Source organism: Quercus robur, chromosome 3 (assembly GCF_932294415.1).
Source record: "Quercus robur chromosome 3, dhQueRobu3.1, whole genome shotgun sequence".
Lineage (NCBI taxonomy): Eukaryota > Viridiplantae > Streptophyta > Magnoliopsida > Fagales > Fagaceae > Quercus > Quercus robur.
The window spans coordinates 58,778,161-58,797,138 of NC_065536.1; the positions used below are offsets into that span (position 1 = coordinate 58,778,161).

Consider the following 18,978-nt stretch of genomic DNA (forward strand, 5'->3'; position numbering starts at 1 on the left):
CATTCTATAAATTAATAGTAGCATCTTTAGATTTTGTTGTATTGTTGTATTCAGTGTTTGTAAGATGGAGTTGATAGAGAAGTTCGCCCAATGGATCGACGACGACGACAACGATTACTCCTTTGGAGTATCCGAAAGGTGTCGCTTAGATGGAGATATTTACAAGAAAACCAAACCGATGAACTTCATCTCCACCGGCACCCAGAAAATCGATAACAATGGCGGCTCTGCTGGTCTAGGGTTTACTGAGGAGGAGGAGGATTTTTTGCCAACGGCGTTTGGGAAGATGATTAAGGAGGGAGCCTTGAAGAGGATGAGAGAGAAGGAAAAGTCTAAGGGTAAGAGAGCTAGAGACGACGAAGGTGGTTTTGGTTTTGCAAGTGTTGGTGGTGAGTTTGAGAAGCACACCAAAGGGATTGGTATGAAACTGTTGCAAAAAATGGGGTACAAAGGCGGTGGCCTTGGGAAGAATGCACATGGGATTGTCACTCCGATTCAGCCCAAACTTCGCCCCAAGAACATGGGTATAGGCTTTAACGATTTCAACGAGACAGAAGATAAGAAGAAGGGTTTGTTGGGCAGTGAGCGTGTGGGTGTAGAGAGAGTGAAGGAGAAGCGGTTGTGGTCGACGAAGAAGAAGTTGGAGAATGAAGAGGACTTGAAAGAGGAGAAGGATAGATTGTTAGTCGTCTCTGAGAGGCAGAAGCGGCAGTTGTATAGTATGGTAGAGATATTGAATGTGCTGGATCAATTGGATGAAGACAGATCCACAGGTGAGTTGACATTGGATTCACTTGCCGAGCTATTCATTCAGTTGAAGAGTAGATTTGCCGAGGATTATAAGCTCTGTAACTTGTCTGTCATCGCCTGCTCATATGCTCTGCCTTTGTTTATTAGAGTTTTCCAGGGTTGGGACCCTCTTCAAAATCCCTTTCACGGCTTTGAGATTGTGTCTCTGTGGAAGAGTCTACTTCTGAGTGATCAAGAGTTTACTGCTTCGCCTTATGCCCAGTTGATATCCCAAGTTCTTTTACCAGCTGTTAGACTTTCTGTCATCAATACTTGGCAGGCTAGGGAACCTGAACCAATGCTACGGTTCCTGGATTCTTGGCAAAAGTTGTTACCCCATTCCGTCCTCCACTACATACTGGATTACATTGTCATGCCAAAATTAAATAGTGCGGTGGGCTGTTGGGAACCTTTACGCGAAACTGTTCCAATCCACCTTTGGGTGCACCCGTGGTTACAGTATTTGGGACACAAATTGGAAGGTATCTTCGAGACTATACGTTTCAAGTTGAGTCAAGTTCTTGTTGCTTGGCACCCAAGTGACGCATCTGCCTATACTATTTTATCTCCTTGGAAGGCTGTGTTTGATTCAGCGAGTTGGGAACACCTTATGAGCAGATTTGTCGTTCCAAAGTTGCAGCTTATTCTGCAGGAGTTCCAACTAAACCCTGCAAATCAGAAGCTTGATGAGTTTTATTGGGTTATGAAGTGGGCCTCTGATATTCCAAGTCATCTTATGGTTGATATGATGGTGAGGTTCTTTTTTTCCAAGTGGCAACAGGTTTTGTATCATTGGTTACAAGCAAGCCCAAACTTTGAGGAGATAACAAATTGGTATTTGGGATGGAAGGAACTTCTTCCGAAGGAGCTTCTTGCAAACGAAAGTATCCGGTATCAGCTTAATCGTGGTCTTGAGATGATGAACCAGGCTGTTGAAGGTTTGGAGGTGGTCCAACCTGGTTTGGAAGAGAACATTGGCTATTTTAGGGTACCAGAGCAAAGGCAATTTGAGGCTCAACAGAAAGCAGTAACACAACAATCTGCCATGAGTTTTAGCATGGATGATATGAGTGTTAAGGAAGTTATTGAAGTCCATGCCCAACAACACGGCTTACTATTCAAGCCTAAACCAGGCCGGAGGCATGATGGTCACCAGATCTATGCCTTTGGTAATTTGAGTGTGATAATTGATGCTCTAAATCAAAAGGTGTATGCTCAAACTGAGGAAGGGTGGTCCCTTGTATCCCTTCAAGACTTAGTGGACAAGCACCAGAGTTCTCTTTCGTAGAGACGTTGAGCTCTGTGCTGAGAGGGAGGAGTGTTTCTGATTTTTAGATTGTATTCATTAGGCATACATTCACAGGCTAGCGTGTGCTAATTGTTTCAGCTTGTCATGGCTGGGATTTTTGTTAGAAGAATAGATATCGAGAATTTAATTGTCATTGACATCAACAGTTTTCCATTTTGATTTTCTCTTGTATCAACATTTTCTCAATATTTGAGCCACATATGAGAAACGTTTAGTCTGCTTTTGCTTTATCAAAAAATTAAAATGATGTTTATATTAATCTTGCTTCAAACTAGTGGCTCCATCTATGGTATATGATGTTTAGAATAAGTTGGATAAACCCAACGAGTTTTTTTTCCCCTACTGTTCCGCCTCCTTGAAGTAGTACATTGTCTAATATGATAGATATGAAAGGTATTGATATGCTGTTTCTCTTCTGGCCACTATTGTTGTTGAATTGAATATTGGCACTTATATTGCCTTACATAATTTGGTTGTCAATGGTCAATTCCCATTAGTTTGTTGTATTTCTTTGCTATTGATTCAAACAGCAAGCAGCCTTCTATATATTGTCAACATTTTGTAGAGGGAAACCAATGGATTATGCATTAAAGCAGACAAAAAACACAAGTTTTTTATGTGCATTTGAAGTGTCTAGAATATAGAGAATGGTGAAGTTTCAACAGATGGTTGAAGTGCCACCCAGCATTAACAGAAGAAGAATATGCATATTTGTTCGAGTGGTCTCGATCGTAACCTTCTAACTAGTAATTTGCATCTGGTGTTAGATTTTATTGATTCTCTTCATTTTAGATTTTAATGTTTCCTCTGTAATTCTTTGGGAGAATCTTTTGCATGCATCCTAAGTACTTAAAGCTGTTCCCCTTTTTGATAAAGGTTATAACTTTTTTTTTTTTTTTTTTCCCTATTACTAGTTTATGACAAGTGATTTACCTGAAAGAGATAAAGAAGATTATGAAACATCTACCAAGTAAAAACTTAAGTTCTGACTTTTGGATCATTATTTCTATTGTAGTTTACAATGTGTTAATATGCTTTTGAGTTGCTTTCTTACTCCCTTACATCTGATTTGTAAGTGGATCCTCAAATCCTTTTTATATGTTTTAATTTTAAGTAGTTAAATAATAAATGTATATATTAGTTGCATTTGTAGATGGGGTGGAAGTGGAGCCGATTAAGAGAGAGGTGTCTAAGGTGGTTTACACATGAAGAAACAAAGACTGATGATTCCCTCCCATTATGGCAAAAAAAAAAAAAAAAAAAAAAGACTGATTATTGCATAAGTGAGAAATAGTAATATGATTAAAATTGGAGTATGATTTTCTTTTCTTCTTTTTTCGTAATTTCATAGAAGAAATATATTCAATGCCAAGGTCTTTTTGTCAGGACTGGTCCTACATGTTATGATATATCGATATTAAGAGTCCTTTAGCCATTTATCAGCATGAGGAGTATGCTCTTTTTTTTTTTTGGATCATTTCATCAAAGAAATATATTCAATACTAAGATCATTTTGGTAGGACGGGTCCTCCATGTTATGATGTATTGGTATTAGGAGTCCTTTTGCCATTTATTTATTTTACTCTCCTTTGATGGGTTTACTAATGATGTAGAATTTCAAGGGAAGAATCTAGCGTTTGGTAAATTAGGGTAGGGTTTGTAGATATTTAGGAATTTTGTTGAAGTTGAATGGGAATTAAGAACTCACAAATTTGATTGTAATTGCTGGAAATTTATAAACTTTGCAATGATTCTTGTTTTTGATGTATGATTAGAACTTGATAGCTGGATTTGAGTTTTTTAAGCCCTAGAAGTTGTAGTGCTTTCATTCACAACAAGTGATTCCTAGGAACTTACAAGTATGATCTAGTAGTTATTTTATGCTTTTCCTCATTATGATTTTGATTTCCATCGCAATATTCCGGAACTATACAAACCGTAACCCTAATTTCCTAAACTCTAGGATCTTCCCTTTGACATTCAACATCAACTAGTTAATATGTTTTACTATGTTATGAGTTATATATTAATACATTTTTAATGTGCTAATGTTACTTATCTGTATTTATTAATTTATATATATATATATATATATATTTAAAAGTTGAAGCGTAGCAGTTATTGTTATTACGTTCATGTTGAACCACATCAACAGCCACATTATCTACCTATTTCTCATTTCTCTCCACTACTTCCAACCATAACTTCTCTTTTACCTTTTCATCCCTCCACTACACTCAACCTTAATATCACTCTTCATCTATCTCTTCCTCTTCCTTTTATTTTGACTCTTCTTATCCCTATTCAATTACTATAAATATGACATTCTTTATCTTATTTTATACATATTTTCTCACATGAAAAAGGTTATTACTCTCTCTCTCTCATGTTTTATTTTTGTGTGAATTTTTTATTTTTTGTATGTCTACTTTAGATTGATGTATTTATGTGTTCTTTAGAAATTTACTTTGGGTTGCAATTTGGTTTTGTGTTTTTAAGTTATTATCTTTTTTTCTTTTCTATAATTGTTAAATGTTATTTTATTGCATATAAATATAGTTTACAAGGATATAATGTTATTATATTATATATCATGACTTGGATAATTTGGTGTTTGACTTATGACTATATTTTTTATTTGATGCTTCTCTTTTTCATTTTATTTTCTATTTATCTCCCAAAAAATGTGATTTCTCTCTCTCTCTCTCTCTCTCTCTCTCTCTCTCTATATATATATATATATATATATATATTCCTTTTTACAACTTACTTTAGGTTGATAAATCATTGTATTTTTTATATGATACTTGTAGGGTGTTGGTTTTGAGCGCTCTTCCTATTGGACGAGAGGTCTCAAGCCCAACTGACCCAATATAATGAATTTTTAGAGAGTGGGCCTAAGAACTAGGTGTTGGTCTAAACCATAATCACAATACATGGTTGGGTGTGGGCGGACCAATGAGGAAATGGGTTCAAGCCTGAAATGTTGTCCCCGAGTGTTTCGTCCGAGGAGCTTGATGTTCTTCTTCTTCTACTTTCAGTAACAAGTTCCCGTGGTTTTTCAAGACCATGCAAACTGTTGCCGTTTTCTCATTTTTCTCTATTCCTTTCCCTTTCTCGTGGTCCCCCATTCTTGGGGGGTCTTTCCCATTATATACTTCTTTCCAGTCAATCCTGACCCTCCATCTGTTGATTGTGCAGGCCATTACTCGATTGCTCGTCCCATCAGCCACCTTCCCAAATCCTCTGTGAGTTGCGGCAACCAAGGCCATACTGTTCAGGGGTCCTTTCATCATTAATGCGGCCAGGACGTTAATTGGGCGCATTAAATGCGGAGGTGACAGCTTTTCCTTAAATTGCTCCCACTCCATACCCGTCCTGCTGTACTCGTCCTTTCTTCGGGGAATGCTTTGGGAGGCTGCCTTTGATGGTGTGCCGTTCTTTCCCACTGGAGTCTGGAACGCCGAGGACAGAATCGTCCTCGGTAACATCTCTAGACCATTTGGATTTTCAGCGCATGTCCTCGAACATTTCTCTCCTTGGCGCGGGCCTTGGGCTCAACATAGAGCGGGCTAGGGTCGCCAAGTTCTCTAGCCCCACAATAGCCCCTCAAAATCCTGCTGTTCGGATCCTCGGACGGAGAGGAGGGTTTTGGTAACATCAGGCTTTTGTCATGGCTTGTCACGTCCTGTCCTTCATTAATGCTAGAGTCTTTTCGTATGCTCGAGACGCGTTTCTGGCGCCTTGGTATGTGAAGCGTGTCTTCAATGAATGCTGGCGGCTTCGTACTCCCCACGTTTAATGGTACGATGGTGATTTTGATGGTTGAGATTTCCTCACCTTTATGAGCGGCAAAACCCGCACAGTTATTTTTAATGGGAGGTATAAATTCCCATTTGAACGGACTTGTCTCTTTACTTTTGCACTTAAGAATTCTTGTACATATATCTTGAGTTCAATCAAACTTCCAGCCAAACTCAAGTTTCTTTCCAGTATAAAGAGCCTGTCCAAGGAGCTTTTCCTCATTTCTGTAAGTTTTCTTCGCTCTTCAACTTGTGCTTTTCTTCTTCTAAGTCTATCTTTCTCTTGCTCCTCTCTTTCTTTCGTCACCTGGGTCTCCTTGGCGGTTTCTAGAGATGGGTAAATTTAAAAAAGTTGGTTGAGACCGAAGAGGCGATGGAAAAATTCATCGCCGATTATAGGATACCCCCCAATGTAGGTCTGAGGTACTGTAAGGAAGGGGAGTGACACTTTAGGAGAAAAACGGGTGAGGTGGTGATCCCCATTCTTGCCTTTATAGATGGGGGGCGTGAGAATCCCTATGGGGCCAGTGATGAGGGATTACCTTAGGCACTTCCGATTAGCCCCCACCCAGTGTGCTGCTAACGTGTTTAGGATTCTGGGTTGTGTGGATGCCTTAAACGAGAAAATGGGGCTAAGGTTAACCCACCACGATGTGAACTGGTGCTACAACCTCCAACTCCTGAAAGGCAAGTCTTACTATTTGAAGACGAGGGACGATAAGGTTCGGCTTATTCAGTGCCTCCCCGAGTCCAGCAAAAGGTTAAACAAGGACTTCCTTATCGTGTCTGGGGAGTGGCACGATGGCCTTCCTTGCCCCACGGTGGAGGGGGAGCCAGGTGGGGTATCTAGAGTGGGAGAGGGACGACCCCTTTTTTTTTTCCATCATGTTTTGCACGGTTTGGTTACTGATATGAACATGTCTTCTTTTTGCAGATCCGCACGCCTTTCAGCGGCACTTCCATCTGATCAACAAGGAAGATTTGGAAACTATTCTCAGGGCGGCGGTTTTTGTAAACGAGGCGGATAACCAAGTCAGGGCCGCTCACAAGATCTTGGGGTACGATCCTATCCAGAGGTCATTCGCCGACCCGAAGTACGTGGTTAGGGCAAACGATCCCGAGTTTCAGAGAATCACTGTAGTTGAGCACGGGTTTCTGATTCCCGAAGGGTCTCCTGTCCCGGAGGGCATCCCATTGGCCGGCTCTTCCTCATCCCACCAAGCAGTGGAAGCCGAGAGTGATTTGAGTTTGCCCGAAGAAGGATTCGGTGCGTTTGACCAGGCTAGATCACCCGCGGATCCCATTGGTGACTTGGGTGACCCCGACCTTTCCAAGGCAGATTTCTTGTTAGCGGGGACATCCTCTCAGGCGGAGATGGGTCTTAAAAGGAAACCCCCGGCAAGCCTGTTCGACCTAATTGAGGGCCAGCCAGGGAAGGAGGCACCTGGAAAGGTGTAGTCCAAACCTCCGCCTCCTCCGCCACAGCCTCAACCTATTCAAACCAAGTCTTCCCCTGCTCGTTCTCGGACATCGTCTCCCCGGCCCAAACACCCTGCTTCCCCCCAATCGACTTTACCTCCTTGGCCTGAGCCCACTGACTCAAAGAGGAAGAGGAGTTCTAAGGGCAAAGAGCCGATGGATGAGGGGGAGTCTCACACGCCTCAAGAGGAGGGCGAAGCCCCACGAGCTCAAAAGCAGCTAAAGATTGGGCCTCAAGATCAAGGCAAGGAGATTGATGCTCAGTCTGCGCCCGAGGCTTGGCTTTCGGCCCCAATGCTCCACGGGGAACCGTTGATGGAAGATACCTCTCTAAGGGACTTTTGAGGCGGCGAAGGTGCTTATGTGGCCGACGCTTTGGAGAGGTCCCTGCTCCTCCCCACCGACATGAAGGAGTTGAAGAAGATGAGGAGGCAGGAGGTCTTCCTCAGCATGAAGAGGTACCTGGCCATGGTAAGGCTTCTGATACTTGTGACTCCGTCAATTTTTTGCTTCTTAATTTCCCATTCATGGTGTGTTTGCTCCAATTGGTAGGCCATCCAGGCCACTTATAGGCTGGAGGATGACTCTAAGGAGCAGAGCAGGTCCTTGGAGACTGAGCGTAATAAGTGCCTGGATGCTGCTCATACCCTTAAGAACTCTGAGGCTGACCTCACTAAGGCCAGGGAGGACCTGAAGGAGATGACTAGGCAGAGGGACAACACTGAAGTAGGCCTGTTTGGTGCCCAAAAGCAGGCCGAGGCCCAGACGAAGCGCCTACTTGAAGCTGAAGAATAGTTGAGGATTGCAAAGGAGCAGATTGACGATTTAAAGAAGAAGTCGTCTGAGGCAGAGATGGCTAGGGGCGTTGCAGAATGGGCTAGGGATGAAGCTCTAAGGGCTAAAACGGAGGTTGAATTTTCCAAGACGGAAGCCGAGACCTCCAAGGACAAAGTTGAGGAGGAGGCCTATGACCCGGGGGTGGCCGATACCCAAGCCGTCCTTAAGGCTCAAATCCCTGGGGTATGCCGGCTTTATTGCTTCAAGGTCTGGAATGAAGCTCTTAAACAAGCTGGGGTGGAGGCTTCATCTGATCTGTGGAAGACGGAGAAGGTGTACTATCCTTCGGTCATTCGTGAGACCAACTCTGAGACGGTGAGTGCTCCGGAGGAGACTGAGGTTGCTCAGCCTGAGGCTGCCCTGAACGTGTCCCCTGCTAACGAGCCAGCCAAAGGGGGTGAGCTTCCTAAGGTGACAGAAACAGGTGGGAGTTCTAACCCTGAGGCGCCACAGGAGGCTGTCGGTTCCATAGTCAGCGCTCAGGACCCTCACGTCGAGGAGCCACCTCTCCTGATTCAGCCCCTTTAGTCTATTTCTTTGGCTAATGTCACTCAGGGCCCCGAGGCCAATCCTACTCGGCTCACCAAGGAAGGGGATGTCTCCCAGGGTCTCCAGGCCAATCCTGCTCAGCTTCCCAAGGAAGGGGCCAAAATAAAGTTGAAGAAGTAAAGACTCCGGCCACCTTTTTTGTTGGTTTTCTTTTCAGCTTAGTTTTTTTAGTTAATTTGCTTCTGTTTTAGGAGTCTTGGAATTCGTTTGTAACTGAATTTTTCGACTATATATATGAAATTCCTTTTTTTTTTTTTTCCCTTTTGAATCATGTGTTTATTGCCTTTACCGATATTACTATTACTGCAAATCCCGTGGCTTGTGAATTAATTATCCTAACGGGTGTGAATGGTCGTGTATATAATATGTTTGAAGTTAAATCCCTCAATACTGTCTTACCGGTATCAAGGGGACGCTTAGTTTGCGTCCACCCGTATTTTCAGGGGGCTAAGTGTATAATCCGAGGTGCCGAGCGTACACTTAGTTCGTATCCATAGCTTTTACAAAACTTGAAGTAGCTAGTTTCCCCATAGGCTTGAGTCCAAGGATCACACAAGGCCTTGGTTCTGTCTAACACTTAGAATTTCCTGGAGTGATTAGTTTCCCCATAGGCTTGAGTTCGAGGACCATGCAAGGCCTTGGTTCTGTCTAGCACTTGGATTTTCTTAGAGTGACTAGTTTCTCCATAGGCTTGAGTTCGAAGACCATGCAAGGCCTTGGTTCTGTCTAGCACTTGGATTTTCTTGGAGTGACTAGTTTCCCCATAGGCTTGAGTTCGAGGACCATGCAAGGCCTTGGTTCTGTCTAGCACTTGGATTTTCTTGGAGTGACTAGTTTCCCCATAGGCTTGAGTCCGAGGACCATGCAAGACCTTGGTTTTGTCTAGGACTTGGATTTTCTTGGAGTAACTAGTTTCCCCATAGGCTTGAGTCTAAGGACCATGCAAGACCTTGGTTCTGTCTAACACTTAGATTTTCCTGGAGTGACTAGTTTCCCCCATAGGCTTGAGTCCGAGGACCATGCAAGGCCTTGGTTCTGTCTAGCACTTAGATTTTCCTGGAGTGACTAGTTTCCCCATAGGCTTGAGTCTGAGGACCATGCAAGGCCTTGGTTCTGTCTAGCACTTAGATTTTTGCCAGGATGCGAGACGTGTAATCAAGATGGACTCAAAATCTGAACTAGACAAACACTTTTATTAATAGTAATACCTTCTCAGGTTATTTACATTCCATGGACAAGGTACATCTTTTTCATCTAAGTCTTCTAAATAGTACGCTCCTATCCCCGCGACTGAAGTAATCCGGTATGGCCCCTCCTAGTTGGGTCCAAGCTTTCCCCATGATGGGTTTTTGGCGGCACCCACAATTTTCCTCAGCACTAAGTCCCCTGGTGCTAGTGGTCTAAGTTTCACGTTGGCATCATATCCCTGTTTGAGCTTCTGATGGTAATAGGCCAATTGAACCATTGCCTTTTCTCTTCGTTCGTTGATCAGATCTAGGTTCTTCCTCAGTAGTTTGTCGTTACTATTCGAGGTGAATGAACTCGTCCTCAAAGTTGGGAAGTTTGCCTCTATGGGGATAACAGCCTCGGCCCCATAGGTCATGGCAAAAGGCGTTTCCCCCATCGATCGTCGTGGTGTAGTCCAATAGGTCCATAGGACGTGCGGCAGCTCTTCCACCCATCTTCCTTTGGCGTCATCCAGTCTCTTCTTAAGTCCGTTGACTATGACCTTGTTGACAGCCTCGACTTGCCCGTTTCCCTGAGGATAGGTTGGGGTTGAGTACCTGTTAGTGATCCCTAACTCGCAGCAGTATCTTCTGAAGGCCTTGCTGTCAAACTGTAGTCCATTGTCTGAGATGAGGGTGCGAAGGACCCCGAATCGTGTGACAATGTTTCTCCAGATGAATTTCTTAGCATCAACGTCTCTGATGTTGGCCAAAGGCTCGGCTTCGACCCACTTGGTGAAGTAATCTGTGCCGACCAATAGGTACCTCTTATTTCCTGCTGTCTTTGGGAAGGGTCCTATGATATCCAGGTCCCATTGGGCGAAAGGCCACAGACTGGACAGAGGGTTGAGAATCCCGCCAGGTTGATGAATATTCGGGGCGAACCTTTGGCATTGGTCGCACTTTTTAACATACTCCAGGGCTTCCTTCTGCATCCCTGGCCACCAGTATCCCTGGGTAATGGCTCGGTGTGACAGAGATCTTCCTCCTGTGTGACTCTTGCAGATCCTTTCGTGCAGTTCTTCAAGTAGCAGTTCTGATGCCTCAGGGTGGACGCACAGTAAGTATGGTTCGGAATATGAGCGTTTGTACAATTTATGGTCCTCGGACAACCAGAATCGAGAAGCTTTTCTTCGTATTTTCTTCGCCTCCGACTTCTCCTCGGGCAGGATGTCATCTTTAAGGAACTTCACAATAAGATCTATCCAACTAGGGCCCACTCTGACCTCATGAACATGGACCACGCCTTTGGCTATTTCATTTGCTCTGTCTAAGTGCTCGACGAGAATAATTCGAGGCAGATCCCCTGCCGAGGAGGTGGTGAGCGTGGCCAACGAATCTGCATAAGTGTTTCCACTTCTGAGGACATGCGACAAGTTGAAAAAGTTGAAACCCGGCTGTTATTTTGTCTCTGAAGCACGTGGCTGCTCCCGTGAGAGTGGCTCCTGCTGGTTTGGGTGGTGTTTACGAGTCCCTCTCGAAACCTTCCATTCTCTTCGTTTCGGTCGTGCTCAGGGTTGGGGAAGTTACCCTGTCGTTGGGATTTGGCTGGTTCAAGCTGATGGGAGCCTGTTTGATGAGGGCCTGACCTTACCATACCGGATCGTTGTCCTTACTAACACATAAGTTCTTCCAACAGACGGCGCCAATTGTAGGGTGTTGGTTTTGAGCGCTCTTCCTATTGGACGAGAGGTTTCAAGTCCAATTGGCCCAATACAATGAATTTTTAGAGAGTGGGCCTAAGAACTAGGTGTTGGTCTAAACCACAATCACAATACATGGTTGGGTGTGGACGGACCAATGAGGAAATGGGTTCAAGCCTGAAATGTTATCCCCGAGTGTTTCGTCCGAGGAGCTTGATGTTCTTCTACTTCTACTTTCAGTACTAGGTTCCCGTGGTTTTTCAAGACCATGCAGACTGCTGCCGTTTTCTCATTTTTCTCTCTTCCTCTCCCTTTCTCGCGATCCCCCATTCTTGGGGGGTCTTTCCCATTATATACTTCTTTCCAGTTAATCCTGACCCTCCATCTGTTGATTGTGCAGGCCATTACTCAAGTGCTCATCCCATCAGCCACCTTCCCAAACCCTTTGTGAGTTGCGGCAACCAAGGCCATACTGTTCAGGGGTCCTTTCATCATTAATGCGGCCAGGACGTTAGTTGGGCGCATTAAATGCGGAGGTGATAGCTTTTCCTTAAACTGCTCCCACTCTATACCACCGTGTGCGTTTTACTGTACTTGTCCTTTCTTCGGGGAATGCTTTGGGAGGCTGCCTTTGATGGTGTGCCGTTCTTTCCCATTGGAGTTTGGAATGCCGAGGACAGAATCGTCCTCGGCAACATCTCTAGACCATTTGGATTTTCAGCGCATGTCCTCGGACATTTCTCTCCTCGGCACGGGCCTTGGGCTTAGCATAGAGCGGGCCAGGGTCGCCAAGTTCTCTGGCCCCACAATACTATTTTAGGTTAATACGCTTTGGTAGTGTGTTTGATTTTTTAAGTTTTTCGTCACAAGTCTTCTCTCTCCCTCTTTTAGCTTTTGTTTAATTTTTTTTTTTTTGTTGACATAATACTTGGTTATTTTGGAAGTGAGATTTTGAATTTATATCAAAATACAATGTTAGTTATGTATTTGAATTGTCTATCAACTTTTAAAATAAAACCGCCCAAAGATAAATATGTATAGACAATATTTTTATTTTTATTTTTCATTGATTTATTATTTAGTTATAACATCAAAATTAAAGTAAATGAATATGTAAAGTTAAAATTGCCTAAGATGAATTTGTAAAGCCAATATATTTATATATTTAATATTGTCAAAAAATTAAAGGTAAAAAAATAAATACTAAAAAGAATAATTATAGGACCAATGATGTAACGGATGAGAAGACATAACAGGAGTGTAGTAACAAAAATGCGATACGAAGATCCAATTAAAGGCAATTAAATCTTAATAAATAAAAGTGTGTGTAGTCAATTTTTTTTATTTTTTAAGATCATGTTCTCTTTATGTTATACATATTATTTTCTTTCATTTCAATAGCTGTGACGTGTTCAATTTTTGACATAAAATCTACTTTTTTCCTACATATTATTTTAAATATTAAATTTATAATATGGTATAGTCTCTTAGGAATGTCTAAGAAATATGCAGTTCTAATTTCATGTATCTATATTAGTAAACAAAACTCAATCAATAGTTTGAAACTACTCTTACGATAAAAAAAATTATAATATAATAATCTCTTTTAAGAGAATGAAAATTTTGAATAATATATTTGAAACTTAATAGTTTTATTTTTATTTTTTTTAAGAATGAAAATTTTGAATAATATATTTGAAACTCAAATAGTTTAGTTGTAATGGAAAAACAAATTAGGAAAATATAATGCACAATAACATAATTTATCAAAATATGGACCGTCTAAAAAATGAATAATATCAATCAAATAAATTCAAATAATAAAATGATGATATATTTTTTGAGATAAATAAATGAAAAATAATTTTAAAAATTGTTTAAGTTTTTAGGAGAACAAATTATTTTCCACAAAATTTAGAGAACAAATTATATCTTATACCATAACTAAAATATAATTATCTATTTCCACGCATCGCATGTGTCTGCGATTAGTAAGAACTAATACTCATCCCATCCAAAAAAAAAAAAAAAAAAAAAAAAAAAACTAATACTCATTTTTAAAACCAAACTCCTTTTAGATTATTAAGGTTTTATTAGAATTTACTATTTGACTTATGAAGTTCCCTGACGTACCTCATTTCTATATGGTAATATTAATATGCATATCCAGTTGGGTATTTCATCATTTCTATATGGTAATATTAATATGCATATCCAGTTGGATATTTCATGCAATTTGTACATTTTTTAATTCATATAGCAGTTACTATACATATAACAAGTATTTCTCTTGTCCATGTGTTTGTATATTCATCTGTGTGTGTGTGTTTAGCCTGTTGCTCAAAATATCAAGGTTGACCATCACCCAGGTGGAGACCAGGGCATTGGTTCGCTGTTGATCTCTCTCCTAATGTAAGCCTCCCATTCCTTCAATGATTCCATCATTTTGATTGTTGGAGGTTGTTCGTTTCTAATTGATATGTCTTATACAGCATTACCACATTATATCAATATTTATATTAACTTTAGTATGTACTATGTAGGACTCTTCTCATTAAGAATAAGTGTGTGGTGATCTAATGACTAAACTACAATTGCTAAACGCCAGTTTGGTCACTTAGTTTAGCCCACTATAAGAATGTTTACAACCATGCAAAAGAATTATATTATGGTGCCATAGCACATGAAATGATGAAATCACACATGGGTTGAGATGTTTGCTTCGTGCATTATGTTCATATATATATGCATATACGTCTACTTCTAAATGTCCATGGTGATCCTTTTACCAAAATGCTACCAGTGGACACGAGTTCAAATTATAAATTTTGGACCATTTCAGGGTAGTAAATGATAATTTAATGCCTTGCTTGGTAAATTGAAGTATTTTGTAGATAAGTATTATTAATTCTTCTGTGTAATAAGGAAACGTTGGATAATAGAATTGAAAGGGATAGTCAGGATATATATGTGAAATTTGTGATACATACCAATCGAGATGCACCGTGTGGGTTAAAATTATGATTTCCTCCACTTTAAGAGATCCTTAGCCAACTCATTGGCAAATGCTTTAACAATAACTTGATTGCATTTCTAATCGTTCATGTAGAATTTCAGTTGAGGCCTTGCATGCTTGTGGGATGAAGCCCTATAGGCGTGCAGCCATTATCACGTGATTAGCTCATGGAAACTAGTGTGGATTAAGAATGGCAGGGGTTAGGAGGAGGGAATTAAACCTCAAATAATACTTAAGGTGGAAAAAACATGCAACTCCAATGATTTATAGTGAGATATTTCTTCTTGTTTTCCAGTTCTAGCCAAACAGTGCGGCCTTGTTATCAAGTAAAGACTTAGAAAGGGGATTCACTGTTTTCTTTTTGCCACACCGATCTTGAAACATTTAGCCTTTTGTTGAAAATTATTGAATCATTCCGTTGTAGTTGATGACAGGATATGATTGTTTGCATTATGATGTGAACTCATGCACTCAATGTACATACATAATTGGTTAAAGATGTAATGCTATACAAATAACATTCTTTGATTTAATATGTATTCTTGCCTTGAAGAGGCTCCTCGTCATAAATAATTTTTTTTTTTTAAAGTATTCTTACTATTCTGCAATTTAACTGCAAATAACCTCGTTGATGTTATGATGCATGTGGTAATGCATCAGAGTTGGTGATTATTGATTCAGTTCCATTTCATATTGAAGCAGAGGTGGATTGAAGTTACAACTAAGACTCAGGTGGATGAACTCACAAATGCTGAAAATCAAGGTTTTAAATCTAAAACTCTTGAATTTCAAACCATGGTGTTGGCGAACACTGTTGAGGTTGTGGAAGCAGTGGCAAGTATATTGTTGAAAGCTGGGATTCACTGTTACTGTTACCATAAGGATGTCTCCTTGGAGTGGTGAGTAAACAACTAGTCACTTTACCAACTCCATGCCATTAAAGTAAATCTAAATAGGAAAACAAAATTATATAATATAATGGACACACTTATCCAAAATTAAATAATATGATGGACAGATTTCTAAAACTAATACAAGAAAATAAAATTAGAAGTTTCTCAATGTCAGAAAATTTTTGAATCCCCCCCCCCAAAAAAAAATGTATATATCACCATGAGCGCTTTGTAGCCAGTGGAAACTATGAAAAACATTCTTAGTATTAGTGAGATTAGGCTTAGTATGGGATCCTACAGTTGGAAACTCCAAATGATCTTTCGTTTTTCTCTTGCATGCCCTTCCGTCATGAGATTAGGCTTAGTATGGGATCTTTTGTTTTTACAATTGTGTTTTCTATTTGTTCAACATTTTCTGCAGGGGTTTATGAATAGATAGAGGACTTAGAACTATTGAAATTTATCTATCTATTCCAAGCAGACTTTGCAACTTAGGCCCAGATTCATAGGGTTGGTCGCACTGCTAGAGTGGTCAGTTTGGATGTGTCACTAGCCTGTACACTGAATCCAAACGGGATCTTGTTGCTGCAGTTCGTCAAGCAGAGGAACTTGGTCAGCGTATGGTAATTCTTGAAACTTGTAATTTGATACTCAAAGATGTGTTTCAGATGACTAGGCAGATTTTACGCTACTTAGGCCCGGATTTTAAACAACTAACAATGATCCAACAATTCTATTTATTACCCCTAAAGTAGTGGTGTTTAATGTGATGTTGGATACTTAGTAATGTACAACTTAGTCAAAATTACAATTCTCATTGATTTTTTTATCATACAAGAATGCAAGTCTTAGTTTGCTACGGATGGATTGCAAATTCCCTATGTTGTTCCCTATCTATTTGTTGCCAATATTTGCACCTTCTTGAATGGTAAGTGGTTATTTTCTTATGCCTGCGGAAGGCAGCATTTAGCAGGAAAAGAAGCTTCCAAAACAAGAGAGGTAATACTTTAACTTTGATCTGGGAAATTATCATACCTGCATAAACATGAACTGTATATACTAAAAATACATTAAAGGATGCACTCACATATCAAATTTTGTAGTAGAATAAAATTTGCATTTTTTTTTTGGGTACAAATACTCTGAAATTTTCAATAACTGGAGAAGTACAGTTTTGTTATGATACTAAATTTAAGCTTATACTTATGATTTAGCGGGTCTGGCCAAAGTCAGGGACGTGTCATTGTTGAAGAGAATGTTCTAGGATAAAATGAATAGATTTTGAGGAACTTGGTATGTAAAGAAACATGACCTGTCTTTATATATACAAAGGAATCCTAGCAGTGTAAATGGTATAATATTTATCTCTTTGAATTTTATATATCTAATTAATACACAGGTCACAAAGTGATCTCTCTCTCTAAATTTGAATGTGTTCATTACTTTTTTGGTCCAAAAATGTTTACTTTATACAGTCCTTGGGTCAATTATTAGAGTTGCATTCTACATCTTCAGGCAGACTCCCATTTAAAAATGTTCCCTTCACTCTTGTTACTAAATGTTCCCATTTTACTTCCCCAATCATTTTATCTTTGGTTGCATTTTAATCTCTTCAAGCAACCACCCAATAACTCTTATGTCAGTGATTAATGATGGAGGACCTCTTGTCTTTCCATAGTTACATGAGTAGATATGTAAATGCATCTCTAGTTCGTTGGTCTAGTGGAATCTAGAAGTTAAGATCTGACTCAAACCCCTTTCCATAGGCCTGTTAACTGTTAAGTGACGATTTCTTCTGCACAGGCTGATAATTTAGTGAAAACTAATTTACTGTGTGGTACACTTGGTTCTTGGTTTTAGAGTCTCAAGATGCTAATTGAATTTCACTTTTATAGATGCTTGAGTCGCTTGACCATGCCCCCTCCCCCCTCTCTCCACCCCCTCAAACACATTATCTTTTGAGAGATTTTTTTATTTTTATTTTTGCATTTAACATTATTTTTGAAATATTTTGGTTAGTTGTCATGTTTACAAAACTTTGTAGCAAACTAGCATCTTGAGACTCTAAAACTCGAGTTGTATGTGATGGCAATCTGATGTAGAAAAAAATCCACGAAGAAATCGAGTATTTAAAACTTGATTTCTTGTGTTCACCTAGTCCTTTCTTCTCCTTTGTTCTTCTTGGTTCTTCTTCTGTGGAATCTTTTCTTCTTCGTGTTCTTCCATGGGTTGTGTTCTTTCTTCAATTTCTTCAGATCTTCATCGTATTCTTTTCTTGTGCGGATTGTTCTTCTTCCTCTGTGGTTTCTTCTCTTCGTCTTCAATTTCTTTAGAATCTCATATCTTCATCATGTTCTTCAAATTCATCTTCTTCTTCTATGGAACTCGAGTCTTAAAGACTCGAGTTCCATGTGGCAAAAATATCTCCATGTTAGCAATCAGAACTCGAGGCTTTGAGGCTCGATTTCTTCATTGAACTTGAGCCTCAAAGGCTCGAGATGTTATTCTCCAAAATTCGTTCCAATTCTTGCTGACTAACGATATAGTGTGGCAAACTCATGCTACTTTGCAAATTACCTCTCTTTTGAGAGTTCATCACATTGCATCACTTTGATCTTGAAAGCTCCCCACCTCTCTTTCTTGTGTGTTTTATTGTTTTAAGCTAAGTTTGGAAGATCAGTTTACTAAAGCGATTCTATAAATTTTATTCTGTAAGAACATCGAAGCTGGATAGCTTAAATGAAAGTTAAGACAGGAGATAATTGTTTAGAAAAGTAACATGTTGAGAATTACAGAGCACGGCTTTGAGGCCATTTTGGGTGTGAGAGTGTGAGAAAAGTTGATTTAGAAGTGATATGAAAACCCCAAATAGATATATTTCTGTTATTTGCATTCATTCATAGCTTAGCAATACAAATTCTTCCACAGAGTTGCTATATTGAATGAGATGGAAGGTCTTGTTGGCTCTCACTCCTATATTGTATTTACATATGCAAGATGGTATCAATATAAAACATGGGACATGTTTTGTTCATGGATGTATCTGCCTTCTTCACTCTCCAAATTCGAAATTGATGGGTGTGACATGCCTAGGCTAGGAAACACTTTAATTCATGTAGAACTACGAAAAAAATTAGCTGTCATGTTATGAAACAACACACACTAATAACCATCAAATGGCACACATATGATAGTTTAACAACACCCACACAATGTGTATGAAACAGCACACAATGTCTCGGTAATGCAAAAGACACAAAATTTATGATTTATTGAAGTGCCAAAGTGATTGATACAAACATCATATTGTATGGATATGAGCCACACCACCCCCCACCACACCACATTTAATATCAATCATTTGTGAATTTATTAGGCTAGTCTTTTATTGAATATTTTTTTCCTCACACAAGTGGATTGAGGAATTATGTGAG

General features: G+C 40.0%; 1 protein-coding gene across 1 annotated transcript; it reads left to right on the forward strand.

Annotated features, from left to right (window-relative positions):
* LOC126718598 (septin and tuftelin-interacting protein 1 homolog 1-like) lies at nt 1-2,306 on the forward strand. Its single transcript, XM_050420893.1, has one exon. The coding sequence runs from the start codon at nt 65-67 to the stop codon at nt 2,075-2,077; it is 2,013 nt and encodes a 670-aa protein (XP_050276850.1). The 5' UTR covers nt 1-64; the 3' UTR covers nt 2,078-2,306.
* The last annotated feature ends 16,672 nt before the right edge of the window (nt 2,307-18,978 follow it).